The 14,337-nt window shown below is 40.9% G+C and overlaps 1 protein-coding gene across 1 annotated transcript; it reads right to left on the reverse strand.

Moving 5' to 3' along the window:
* Positions 1-2,988: 2,988 nt before the first annotated feature.
* On the reverse strand, positions 2,989-12,103 carry LOC103359100 (synaptotagmin-14-like). Its single transcript, XM_008284312.1, has 6 exons — positions 11,158-12,103; positions 10,841-10,978; positions 8,627-8,886; positions 6,675-7,112; positions 6,243-6,420; positions 2,989-4,374 (listed from the first exon to the last, which is right to left on the reverse strand). The coding sequence occupies exons 1-6, from the start codon at positions 12,101-12,103 to the stop codon at positions 4,058-4,060; spliced, it is 2,277 nt and encodes a 758-aa protein (XP_008282534.1). The 3' UTR covers positions 2,989-4,057.
* Positions 12,104-14,337: the final 2,234 nt, after the last annotated feature.

Raw genomic sequence — 14,337 nt, forward strand, 5'->3', positions numbered from 1 at the left:
TGTATCCATCTCCTTTCCAAAAATATCAGCAGGTTTTGGGAACTAACTTCCTGTTAGCACTTAAGTAGAGGGTTAATGTTCTAACAGTGAAGTTGCATCCAGCTCCAGTTAGCTTAGCCTCAAGATGGTAAGCAAGAGAAAACACTGGTGTGCTTTCTTGCGCATCTAAAAATCACAATTACCAGGTTGCATCTTGTTGTGTGAAAATGAGCTGCAATGATTAATTAATTAGTTGTCAACGATAGAATTAATTGCCAGTGATGTTTAAAAAACAATCGGTTTGAGTATCCTTAAGAAAAAAAATCTGACTCCTGTGATGACAGCTTCATAACTATGAATAATTTCTGGTTTCTTTCCTCCTCTATGACAGTAAGCTGAATATTTTTGGGTTGTGGACAGAACAGGATACTTGAGGGATTTGGGTAACAGTTATGTACATTTTTTTTTACCATTTTCTAACATTTAAAAACCAAACAATTGCATTTGTGAAGAGAAGTTTACACACATTTGTAAAGACTATGTACATTATGTTAATCTTGAATTTCCAATGACTCCTATAACAATTAATGTTCAGATGTTGTAATGGAATCATTGAAACACAAAAACACCAAACATCCCACATTTTGGTTCTTTCATAGATTTATTATAGGTCCTCTTAAAATGAGTCAAAATACATTGAACAATCAGTTTTGTTGATTTAGAAAGTTGTGTTAATCAAACTTTCTTGCATGGCTTCTTAACTTCTCATTTATGATTGCAATTGACTACAGCTGCTGACTCCTCTGAGCCAATTTAAATGGGGCCCATTTGATCCACTCATTCGACTCAGCCGCAAGCACTACAATGGGGAAGTCTGAGGAGCTCAGCAAAGAAAAGCAAATAATTGATTTGAACAAGTCAGAAAAGTCACATGGAGCCATTTCAAAGCAGCTACAGATCCCTAAGGATAAAATGCAAGGTACAGTTGTGTCACTGCCACGATCAGGAATAAAACACCAGCTACCACCTTCTGCTGAGAGACAATTAGTCAGGATGGTCAAGAGTCAACCAAGAATCACTAAAAGCAGGCCTGCAATGAGTTAGAAGCTGCTAGAACACAGGCGTTAGTGTCAACAGTCATGTGTTTTACATCACCATGGATTGAGAAGCTGTCATGCAGGAAGGAAGCCCTTCATCAAGAGGTGTCACCTTAAAGCTCGACTGAAGTTTCCTGCTGATCACATGGATAAAGAAAAGGCCTTCTGGAGGACCTTTCTGTGGTCAGATGGAACAAAAATTTAGCTATTTGACCCCAGTTATCAGAAATATGTTTGAAGGAGAAAGGATGACCCCAGAAACACCAAACCTACCATCAAGCATGGTGGTGGTAGTATTATATTCTGGAGCTGTTCTGCTGCCAGTGGAACTGGTGCTTTATTAGGTAAATATAACAATGAATAGGGAGAGCCATCCTCACATTCTTTAGTAAAATCTAAAATCATCAGCCAGAAAGTCTTGGATGCAATTGGATGTTCCAACAAGCCAATGAAGCACATTAAAAATGGTTTAAAAAATAAATAAATCAGGCTGGAATTAAGATTTTAGACTGGTCTACCTACAGTCTTGACTTAAACCCCATCAAAAAACTGTGATCTGTGATGAAGAAACTAGTCTAGAGACTGGTCAAAGATACAACCAGAAGATTGTGGACAGTTACTAAAAGCACCTAGTTGAGGTAAACAAAAAAATGGCCAGGTGATATTTAACCAAATATTAGCACAGCTAAATGTATATTTATTGACCCAGCAGATTTTGTCATATTTCCAGAAGACCTGTAATAAATCTATGACAGAATAAAATTGCATGATTTTTTTCTTGTTACAAAGACACGAGTTTCAATGTTTCCATCATTAAAAATTCTGAGTTACAGAAGTCACTGGAAACTCAAGGCTGCCATGATATGCATTCATGTTTATAAGTGCCTGTAAACTTTTGTTCATGACTGTAATTGGTTAATCTAGAAAATAAACAACAATAAAAAAATAGTTGCAGCCCTAGCGAAAATGACAATTTGCTAGTTAGTAGGATGTTATGGCTGTTGACGTCACCGGTGCAATTCTTGGATGGGACCAACCATTTAGCACAAAAACTTATTTAAAACTAATGTTAAAATACATAGTATATAATGAGTTAACTAGAGACTGAAAAACACCATGCCGGCCTTCCCAGCAGAACTTGCCTTTTTCAGCATGTGGCTTGCTGCTCAGAGGTTGTCGTTGGTGTGTCCCATTGTTAAGGGGTTTTGAGACAATACCATGCAGATAGCACAAGGAGAGGAGAAAGCCACATGAAACATGTAGCAGAAATGGCAGGCTTATACCCAAAGTCTACATTCAGTGAGTCAGACTAAGGCTAACAGGCAAACAGACTGCTGGCTCCTGACTTTAAGATATCACTCCCCAAGAAAATGAAGCAGAACAGAAGCACTCCAGTTGTTGTACTTCTTTCTGCAATAAAAAAAAAGTGACATCTGACTTTCATTAAATCCTGTAAAATAATCTTTCACTGAATAAAATACAACTTTCTGGCAATGTGTCCCAGCAGAAGAAGTAACGGGACAAGGTGTGGTTGCAGCCCCAGACTCAGGGTTCAAACCTGACATCACTAGGACGAGAACAAAGAAAAATGCACCCCACACCCCTCGGCATCAGCCAGCAGAAAGAGGAGAGGGTTTCATTCACTGAGACGTGGGTGGAGCTGTTGTGTCCTCAGTAGTCTTTTGGGGAATTTTCTGACTCATAGCTGCTCTTTCAGATGAGCATTTAAAATTGGCTTTGTTCCAAATGAACACGTTGCAGATGCAATCACATTTCTCATAGCCCTAGACAACATATTTTCACTTATTGTTGTATTTATTTATTAAATAGTGAATAGAAATTAGAAAAAAAACTAAATGATCTATTTCCTGTTTTTCCACTCAAACTCACTTCACAGCAAACAGAGCCAAGGTTGTCATCAGCACTGCCTCACAGAGACAGCCAGGTTTATTGGACTGCACAGGTTTCTGCATATTCTTCCTCAGTGGGAAGCACCGTGTTTCTACATGAACGAACATGGCTGAGTTGTCAGAAGGCTGAATGGTGAAACAGGCTCAATCTGTATTACACAGGAAAGGAAGCTGCTCTTTGATACCAGTGGCATGCAGAGCTGTGTCCAATTCTGTAAGAGACTCAGCGAGCACAACAAGAAAGAATTGCATTCCCCCATTTAAAGTGGAGTCAGATGCATAGTGTATTGAGTTATGCAAGAGCACAATGTAAAAAAAAAAGCAAAAAACAGACCTTTGTATAACACATACACCAAAGAGACACCCATAAAAGTGGTAAACCATGACTGGTAATCCAAGAACATGAGAGGGGAAATGAATGAATGGATATTGCATAATGTCATGAGTATGTAAACAAACTGTACAAAGCATAGCTTGTAAGCATAGTTGCAGCATCTTGTAGGCCCTTTGTAACAGTCTTTTCATTGCATTCTCTTTTGTCAGTGGCTACAACTGATAGAGAAATGTCTGGTATGCTGGTGGCAGCTAAAGTCCAGAGAAGCCCAGAAGTAATAGAAAAGAGTCTGCTAGTCCTGGACCGAGCTCTTTGGTCCAAGATTCAGTGAGAGAAAATATTTGGAAGTGTTTTAACTTTGTCCTGTAAACAGTTAGTGTACATGCAGATTTTGCTGTGAACAGAATCACTCTAAAACAAACCGTTTCGTTCTCTACTTGATTGATTCAGTCATTATAATGTCATTCACTTTCAGTCTGTCGTTGCTTTTCTTGTCGGTAAAGAGGCTGGAACTGGAGTTTACACCGACACCAGTGAAGTCTTTCTGCCTCAGAGGAAAGTGGCAGATTAAAGGGCATTCATGCAGTCCGGCAGTGAAGACTGGGAACCCGTGCCCATCCTCACAGCTGTATGCAACACACACAACACACATCTCACAAGGTGCGTCTTGCTCTCCCAGAACTCTGATTGTTCTGGAAATGCTCTTACTCTAGGGTCAGTCTTTGGAAATCCTCCTCCTATGTGTCGGTAAGAGTGTGCCAGTGGCAGACCTGCTGTCCCTCTGCCTCTTTCATCTCTGTCCAGTGGACCTGCTGCTCCTCGCTGGTGCTGTTGAGGCCCAGGGAGACCCAGCCCAGCCTCTCCCTGGGCCTCATGCTGCTCCGGCGGCAGAACACCGACAACACCAGTGACACCTCGGACAGCTGGAAGAGTGCCACCTGGAAGACAAATGTCTCCTTGTAGGTGGGGTTGGGCTGGCCTCGACACACAGCCGTCTTACACTTTGACATCTCCTTCCCCTTAGAGTCCAGCATGGTCAGCTTTACATAGGTGTCTGAAAGGAGGCGTGGGAGACCAGTGAGACAGTGCCACTCAGTGGTGTGATGCCAGCACTGCAGCTAACATTGCAAACAGTAACAGCAGTGGTTTTTCATATTGGTACTCAAAACCAAGAACACTGTCTTGGGCTCTAATTATAGCAAGATTCAATTTGGTTCACCCAAATTACAAAAAGATATAAACATTTATAAAGCATTAATAATACACTGCTCAAAAAAATCAAGGGTACACTTAAATCACACATCAGATCTATCTATCCATCCATTTTCTATACACCGCTTAATCCTCACTAGGGTCGCAGGGGGCTGGAGCCTATCCCAGCTGCCTTAGGGTGAAGGCAGGGGACACCCCAGGGTGTCACAACCCTGCTGACAGGTCGCCAGTCTATCACAGGGCTACACTTAGAGACAGACAACCAAGCACTCTCACGTTCACACTTACAGACAATTTAGAATCACCAATCAACCTCAACATGTTTTTGAACTGTGTGGGAGGAAGCCGGAGAACCCAGAGAGAACCCACGCTGCAGGGAGAGAACATGCAAACTCCACGCAGAAAGATCCCGGGTGTCCTCACTGGGAAGCAAACTGGCGACCTTCTCACTGCAAGGCGACAATGCTAACTACTAAGTCATCTTGCAGCCCACATTAGATCTAAATTCACATAATATTCAAGTTGAAAATCTTCACTGATATGCATATTAGACGATGGGGTCTGTCTCTGACAGGTTAGAAACATGCACACACGTGGACTTATGCTTCCTACCTGGAAAGATCTATATCCCAGAAGTTGAACTGAATTGGTGTTATACTGTGGAGAGGAAGTGTTCCCTTCATTTTTTGAGCAGTGTATACAGACAGGTAGATACATCAGTGCAATGGAGGTGAAAAGAATTTTGTTTGTGGTACTTTTAGCACAAAAAAGGTTCAATGTAAGGTAATTAAGGAAAACTCTGGATCTCAAGAGTATCTATTAGAGGTTGCCCTTTTTGGGAAACACCCTAATTGCCAAGAGCTTGATATCTGCAAGCTCAGTTTATATGTAGTTAACAGGACAAACACCTAGCTTGCCTCTGTCCTAGTTTTTCAAAATCGGCCCAAGTTAGTCAGGCTAGCTGTTTCCCCAGCTTCAAGTCGATGGTAAACTCAGCTATCTGTCTTCCAGTTCTAGCTTTATATTTAATGTACAAAAATAAAGGTGGTATGATGATAAAGATAAACAAAACCAACATCATCTAAGTGGTTAGATAACACTGGAGGAAAGTGAAAATATGAATCTCTGTAATTCTGGTTTAATGTTATATGTCCAGTTCTGGGCTGCCAAACATACTGTACACAAATATTTCAAACCCTAACTGCTCAAACTCTATGGCTGCGAAAATGTTACAAGTAATTTACTATCGTCTTACCTCTCATGATATAAAGCTGTCCCCCTATGAAGTGTTTTACACAACAAAAGAGACCATCTGTGGCAGACACACACCACAGCAGACACAATGTTGGAAAAAAAGAAAGAGAGAAAGTAATTTCAAGATTGTGATATACACCAGAAGGTCAACTTTCATGGGAACTCTGATAGGCAGCAGTTGCTTCAGCATTATGGCTTTAATACCGTTGGTCATTAAATAGTTGGCACTGTTTCAAGGAAACATTTAAATGTAATGATTTTGTTTTTGTTGCATGCTGTTAGGAGTCTAGCCCATCTGCTTTGCCAAAACAACTGCCTGATGTATCAGCACCCCTTGGGGACGGGGTATTACAGAGAACTTTACCAAACAGAAAATACAGCATCACTCATCACCTCACTACAAGCTGGCACACAACCCAAGAATAAAGGCTTTAACGTCCTATCTTTTGTACTTACTGACAGGTTTATCAGACGCTGTGGTTTTGAAGTGGCTTCCCTGAATAACCTCAGCTGACAGCCGTCCTGTTGCAGAGTTGTAGATGAGACCCAGGAGGATCTCTGGCATGGACTCTTCAGCAGAGCGGTAGGACAGAGCTCCCGCACTGCGAGACACGCTCACAAGAGAGCCACAGCCCTGGCAAGGCAAAATGCAGAGGAAGTTTTTTAAAGAGGGAGAGGAAAGAGGCCATGATTCCATTCATTCTTCTGTAACTCATCCTCATTAAAAATAACTGAATTATTAACCTGGGAAAAAAGCTGCAAGATGAAGCAAAAAATCACTTGTATATTAAAAGAAATTTTAACGTAGAAATAGGCCAACAGTTAATATGTTCAGGAGTTTAAACTAAACTGCACAGAGAAAGATATGAAGTCACAAAGTGTTCTCACTGTGAGTTCAGAGCCGGGGTCCAGAGTGACAGGGAGAGCGATCTTGCCCTGCAGGTTTAGCTTAGTCAGATAGAAGACCTTCTCTCCCAAGACCTTCTCTTTTTTCATCCGCCTGATGCTGTACAAGCGGAAGCGAACAGCACAGTCCCCCAGGGCCTCCTGTTCCACTCTGGAAAACTTGAATGTTTCTGTGAACACAGGACATGGGCCCTTCTGCACGCCGGTCTTCGCCCGTTGCTTCTTGGTGGGCAGCAGAACCAGATGGACCTGCCACGAGATGTTGCCTGTCTGTTTGAGAGCAGGGATGTCAGTTGCTGCGGTGACTGTGACAGCCAGCCACTGCTCACTGGAATCGTACTCAAAGGCAACATCCAATGTGCCATATTTAGCAAGCGGCTCGGGCTCGTAGGCTGTCGGGAGCTGAGGACCAGAACCATCCTGAGTGTACAAACCAGCAAAAACAATCTATTAGCTTTTTTACCTGTATGTTATGTTCTACCTGTCAGAGCACTTTGTGATTTGTTGTACCTGAAGGTGCTATACAAATGAAGTTATCATTATTATTATTTTTATTTATTTCTTTTCTGGTGCCAACTGTTGGTGTAAAACCTGTAGGTTTTCAGAGTTTTTAAAATCCACTGCTTTATGTACCCATTCAAAAGTTTCCAGGTGTCCTCTGTTACAGTGAAGGATTCATCATCATAAAGAAGATATTTCAGGTATCACAAAATAATGAATGTTTATTTACTTTAAAAAAATACAATGAGACCCATGTGTGTGTTGAATCAGAAAAATATGTTTATGAGAAACTGCAACAACAAAAGCAGAATGCTTTCATCTTAACCCTCTGAACATTGAAGGCTGCCACTAGAACTGAAAGGCATGTTGTCTTTAAAAAACAAACACCCAAATTCATCATTTATTAGCCAGAAACTATGAAAACAAAAATAATTGTCTGATTTGTAGTTTCCAATGGTCCTTAAACTACTCATCTTTGATATGCCATTTGATCAGGAAAATTGACCAAATCTGAGCTTATTTTATTAAAATCACTCCATTCTACACCTGTCATTTAAACATTTACAAAAATAAAGAATTTTCTCTGACCATATTCTCTAAAAAAAAAATCAAAAACTTCTGTACTTCTTGGTGCAGGCAAGAAGCCATTTGTCACTAAGCTGTGACCAACAGTCAGCTGACAAAAATGCAAGAACTTTAAAGCTGAACTGCAGTCAGTGTTTACAGAGCGAATCGGAGAATGCATGTAAACAAACGAAAAATTTAAGTAGCAAAATATCATAGCATGTAGAGTCACTATTTTTTTTCCAGTATTGGTAACATCTGCATGTGGTTGGGAAAAATGCTGTACATACCATTTTTAGTTTTTTAGTTTTTGTAAAACAAAGAAATGCAACTTTCATTTTTACTTTTTTCTTATTTAAGGCATTCTAACTGTGACATACTGCACAGAGGACATCTCTGAGTTCTCTCTACTTCTAGCCATGGGTTTACTGTTTCCATGGAGGTGCAAGGATTTATATTGCAGTGAAAAATGAGCCCACAGTGAGGAAAAATGTAACAGGAGCAAAATAAAAAACACCTGGAAACTGTTCAGGGTTCAGAGGGTTAAATAAGTACTTGCACACATCACCCACTCTGTTCTCCTTGACTTAGGATGACCTGTAACTATAGCTGACACTTTAACTGAAGGAACATTCTTATAAGCTATCCGATTACAGTAGTCCTCGAACATAAATGCCAAATTATAGTTATATTAGAAGCAATAATATTAGAAAAACACAGGTGTATTATTATTGTTTGTGCTCTTTGTTATAATTCCATCGAACTACAGGGCAGTAAAACTCAAAGCAAACCACCGACACAGTATGTTGACTCTGTTTATGTGCTGCTTAGAGACACTTTAAGGGGGGAAGCAGTAACTCTGATCGTACCTCTGGACCCAGAACAGCAGTGCTGTCGCTGGGTATGTCCTCTTCACAGCCTTTGTTGAGGTAGCTTTCAGTGTCCTGGTCAACACTAGCATCGGTGGAGCAGAGGGGGCTGTCGCAGCGCTGTGGGGACGACCCCCTTCTGGTCCCTCGTTCTGAGTGGGAACGAGAGGACACACGGGCCCCAGAGCCTTCATCTTGGTACGGGGGAGGCTGGAGCTCACAGAGGGAGGGATCTTTCTTTATCCTCTGAATGCTGTTGGCTGCTTTCATCACAAACAGGGACACAGGAGTAATGCGATATAAAAGGAGTGTTACTGGAGACAGACTGTGCTCTGGAGAAAAACTCATTAGGTATGCAACGTACAGGCTACCACGGAGTCAGGTTATACCTCTTAAACTACACCAGATCTGAGCTGAGTCCATCAAACCCAGGTTATTTTAAGTTTTTGTTGAATTACCAGAGCTTCAAGAGTTGTTAAAATGCTTCATTTCAGAGAAGTTCCTGTTATGCACATTTACAGGTTTATCGTTTTATTTTTGGAGTGTACTGGAATACGCTTACATACATTCACATTCAACAAATATGATGCTTTTCTGATACTGTACACTGCTGCAGCATCTCTTCTAAGCTGCTCTTGTTTAGCTCCTGTCTCTTTAAGGCCCTCCAGAAAAGCCCAGTCTGTTTTGATTGGTTTAGCAGACCAGGCACCCTACATTCAAAAAGTGAATTTGGACTCATGCTTTAGTCACAGGTGATCCATTGTTCAGTTGATCACTGCCTGTTTATTCATTTTGGTAAAACTACTCAAAGTCAGGAAAGCCCTGAACATCTGTAAGTTCAATATGGACGTTTGACTAAAAAGAAAAATATCTCTTCAAACATTCCCCAAAAAAAAAATAACCACAACAGTGAGTAGATGCTGTCACTACAAGATAAGCTTCCTCGCAGAGTTCCTCCGTACACAATCCATCCTTGGTTTGTGTACATTTTGTGGGGAGGCAGGATAACAACATCTGCGCAAAACCCCTCATGCACTAGACGATTTGACAGTGGGACAGCTTTAAGCCTTTAGCACTTAGCAGGAATGTACTGTGAGTGCAAACTGGAATTGTGCCTTTGTTTAAGGCCAAACTAGCTGCTAGGCAGACATTATAAAAATGTGTGATAAGGTGACATTAATAAGTAATGGAAGAAAAGTCAGGTGTTTCAGACAGAGTTTAGCTTCTTTGTGCAGACGTTGGGCTTTTACATGCACAAAAAAGCAGTTATATAACACATCCAGGAAAAGGGAACAACCACAAAGTAGGATATGGGCTCTTCAATGCATCAGTTAAATATGTGGTATCTTGGGTTTTGAATATTTTGCTGAACATAATCATCATCAGCTTCTCTGCTGTAAAATAGATCAATTAGAATATGGTATTGTGTAATGTAATTTCTTGCCATTAGTTAGATGAGAAGATCAACATCACTTTCACATCAGTAGAAGCTACAGCTAGGAGCCAGTTAACTTAGCTTGGCATGACAGCTGGAAACGAGAGAGACACCAAACACAATCTGCTCACCTGCACAGCGAGACCAAGAAATCGTCCATAAAACCACAACTTTGCACTAAATATGAACCTGAAATATGACCTGCCACAAGTCTGGTGGCAGGTCATATTTAGTGCAACCAACCCTCTATTCTATCAAATAGACATATACCAAAAGGGCTATTTTCTTCCCTATAATGGAAATGTAGCAGGAAGTCAAGAAGATTGTAATTCACCAGAAACTTCCAGCGTGACCTCAAATCCCCATAGCAACATCAGAGCTCAATTAAGAAACCTGAAGCTCCTGTAGGAGTACTATAAAAAAATTAAAAGCCAAAATTTGTAGCTAGTGCCATTTAAAATGTTAGCACACAATAACTCTGTATGTGTAGCTCCATAAAGCCGCATTTTGTGTCGATGTTAAAGAAATGTAACATTCAGTGCGTCTGTTTTGTATGTTGAGCTAAATGCATTCCTGTTATTTTATCATTCTTCAATTATCCTTTTGTGTCATGTGCTTAATGACTAATTTTCTTTATATTGCATCCAGTATATTGTAAGCGTGTCCTGTATGCTTTGTAACCTTTGTCTTCCATGGTCTACAGTGCATATGTGCCAGGGGACTTCTCCTGGTTAAATAAGATTTTATATAACATGAGTACAGTCCATAAATGTGCTCACCGCGCTCACTGGAGGCCTCACTGCTGTATCCTCCCTGCTCAGCGGACTGCTTACATTTGCTGCTCCATGCAGAAGTAGTGTTCTGCTGGGCCGCAGCCTCGGGGCCAACCTCCTCCTCACTGTCTGATAAAACTCCCTCTGCACGGGACACATGAACACTCCAGTTCAAACATTGTATCTAGCTTGTAAACTATAATGGTTGCAATATTTAAAGAAAAGAGTCAAGATACAGCTGCTGAAACTGGCACACAGCACTCTGGGGTAAGAACTTGAAAACAGAAGAGTGACGGTGAAAGAGAAGCAGCACACCCTCTAACCTTGGTTTCCTTTTTTTTTCTTCTTGCCTCTCTTGCCTTTCTCCTTTTTTTTCTCATCATCCGAAGCTTTTTCTGATTTCTTCGAACCCTCTTTTGTACCTTTCCCCTTCTTCTTGTCGGACTTTTTCTTTTTTGTAGTGGATGAAGAAATTTCAGCCTCTTTCTCATCGTCTCCCTTTCTCTCGGGGCAGTCCTTCGTCTCTTCCTCTGCTTCCCCATCATCTTTTTGCTCTTGTTGTTTTGATAACCTACTTTCAGTATCACTGCCAGTTGAAGTGGGAGTTATATCACAGTCCTCACCTCTCTGTTGAGGAGCTGACTGGTCTCCACTGTCACTTGCCTTTGCGTCTTGTCCACTACTATTGTCTGTCTTCTCTAAAGCATGAACTTCCTCCTCTTGCCTTCTCTCCTGGGATTCTTCTTTGTTTCTCTGAGACTGGGCTTCTTTCTCAAGCTGCTTCTCTCTTCTCTCTTTTCTCCGCTGTTCTCTCTTCTCCTGTTGTTCCTTCTCCTCTTTCTTCCTCATCTCTTCCTGTATTAACTCAGCTTCCGTCTTTTTAACTCGCCAGCATCCATCCCTCCATTCCCACTCCAGCTGGCTTGGAGCGTGCTCTGCCTCTGTTGTCTCACTGGCTTGGTTGTTTTTTGAGCCTGTGTTACCTTCCTCTGAATCTCTCGGCATTTGCCACATGCTTTTATTGCTGGCTTTGCCTTCTGGTGCGGCAGACGCCTGACCTGGCTCCTGGCTGCTGCTGTTTTCTCCGTCTTCCTCGTCCTGCGCTTTGTTGATCATTGTGGTGACCTGCTCAGTGAGCTGGTCGCTGACAGCATAAGTGACATCGCTGACAGCGTTGGCCAGGTCGTCTACACGACTGGTGACTGAGTCCAAGATGGAGGAAATGTTGACAGATGGAAGGTTCTGCTGGAAGCTCTTGAAGAAGGCCATCTCTCAGCCGGGGATCCTGTCACCACGCTGACCACTAGATTAGCTCATCAGAGGCACTGACACGGACATGTGGTTGTTAGCAGGGTGTGGTGCCAACATCACAGTGTGTGCTGACAAGTATGTACACACCAATATGATTATAGTAAAAAACATGCTTGTTTCATGTCTAATGCTCAGACATTATCATATGGGTTTTATAAAGAAACCACAGCAACATGTACGTTAATTTATGAGCAATGATGGCTGCACTCCAAAATAACTGTGGCATTTGTATTGATGTTGACTAACTGGTCAGCTGATCTGATGAGACAATAAAAGAAGCAGCTGGCCTGTAATATGAATAATGTTGCATGACTTGGACTGTCGTGAACTACTGAACTACTGCTGACTGGAGTTTGCTTACGAACACCAGCAACATTACAGCATTGGCATAATTAAGAAATCACAAAAATCCCACTCATCCCAATCATGTACCTTCACTTATTCAGAAAAAAAATATGCAGCTATAAAGGCCTACACACCCAAACAAACATACAGAATACAAACACTCAGTGCATCAATAAATTAGATCCAACCCTGAAACCAGTGTCAGCACAAATTCTGTATGAAAAGTTATTTTAAAGGTATAGTGTTAAAACCTAATTCCTTAAGTTTGTAAAATAATACAGTGTCTTATTCATTTAATGTAGTGTTCATTGTGGCAACTTAAGTGTATATATCTCACATACATCTGGGAACAAGTGCTTATTTTTTTGGAGAAGTGTTGCTTGTCAGGTTAAAAAATAAAACGATAAACTTTATGTGAAATAACTGTTATCTCAATGAATTATTTCAGCAGAGAGTCTGCTCTTATTGCAACACTGACAATGTTTAGTTGCAACAGAGATCATGAAGACCTTCATTTTATGTCATTATACATGGACTATGCAATGGAACATTAGCAAAGCTTGCTTGAGTATATACAGTGATATATCTATTTAAGAGCCAGATGTCGTTGTTTTGAATTCAAATTTGTTTCACATGGCACAGCTGTGTGAGGATGACCAAAAAAACTAGGTAACTAGGGAATTTACCATTATATCATTAATGTAAAACCATGACAAAGCCAATAATCGTCCTGAGGTGTGTGTTAATGCAGCCAGTGTGGTAAATCTGTAAGTACTGAGTACCTGGCTGGTTCTTCTTATAGCCACTGAGATGTGACAGATCGTCAGGACTCTCCACTGACAGCTTGTTGCTGAGGTAAAGAAAAAACAGAGCCATCAACGCCATGAAGGCTGCAATGGAAGACAGGACACCCAGAAGCTCAGGAGAGACTGAGGAGAAGAACGGAAATAAAGAGGTAGGGAAGAAGAGGTAGGGAGGAAAAGCAAAGACAGACAGAAAAAGAGAAAATCAAAAATTAGACACAGACAAACATACGTAATTTTGTAAATGAAGATAACAGTTAAGTGTTTTGGGTTTTTTGTTTTCTTTTAAATGCCCCTGGAGTTATACATCTGAAGAAAAAAACACACAAACACAGATGGCTGTAAGCTAAAAAAAAATCTATATATATATTCTTTTGAGCACAAAACACTTGAAAAGCTGTAAACCATCCTGTGTCGATACCATAAATAATTTTGTTAGATGATAAGCATCTTATGGTAGAATAAAACTCCTCCAATTTTGGCTTATCAGGCTTTTGCACTTTTAAACAGTCAGTGTTTTTCCACTTCAGAGGCAAACCAGATACAATCTACAGCCCTGTATGTAGGCCAACCATACTTCATGTAACCATGCAGCCCTGTGCTATTTTTACGAGAGCCTCAAAGGGACTGTATCTAACTGAAATGTTGGCTCAGTACACCCACTAAAAACAGGCTAAGCCTGCACTTAATAGACAACCACACAAACAGCACCAGAGCAATAAAAAAGAAAAGGAAGTAGGCGAACAATAAAACATAAGCAACATTTCTTAGAATGCCTCGATGGAAAGTGTAACTTGTAAAAGAAAGAACACTAAGGTGAGGTTCTGTGACATGAGGAGTCAGGGTTTCCAGTTCAAGTATTTGAGGCACAGAATACAGCCATGAAACTGTTTGATCCCACAACTGCGAGCATGTTAAAGAATGAGCCCCTTGGTATTTTATAAGAGACACCGAACATAAAGGCTTTTCACATGTACACAGACCATTGAAACCTCCCCCGAAATAACAATTTTCCAATCATAGCTGAAATATTCTAAGTAGTCA

Source organism: Stegastes partitus, unplaced genomic scaffold (genome assembly GCF_000690725.1).
Source record: "Stegastes partitus isolate 25-593 unplaced genomic scaffold, Stegastes_partitus-1.0.2 Scaffold9, whole genome shotgun sequence".
NCBI classification, from domain to species: domain Eukaryota; kingdom Metazoa; phylum Chordata; class Actinopteri; family Pomacentridae; genus Stegastes; species Stegastes partitus.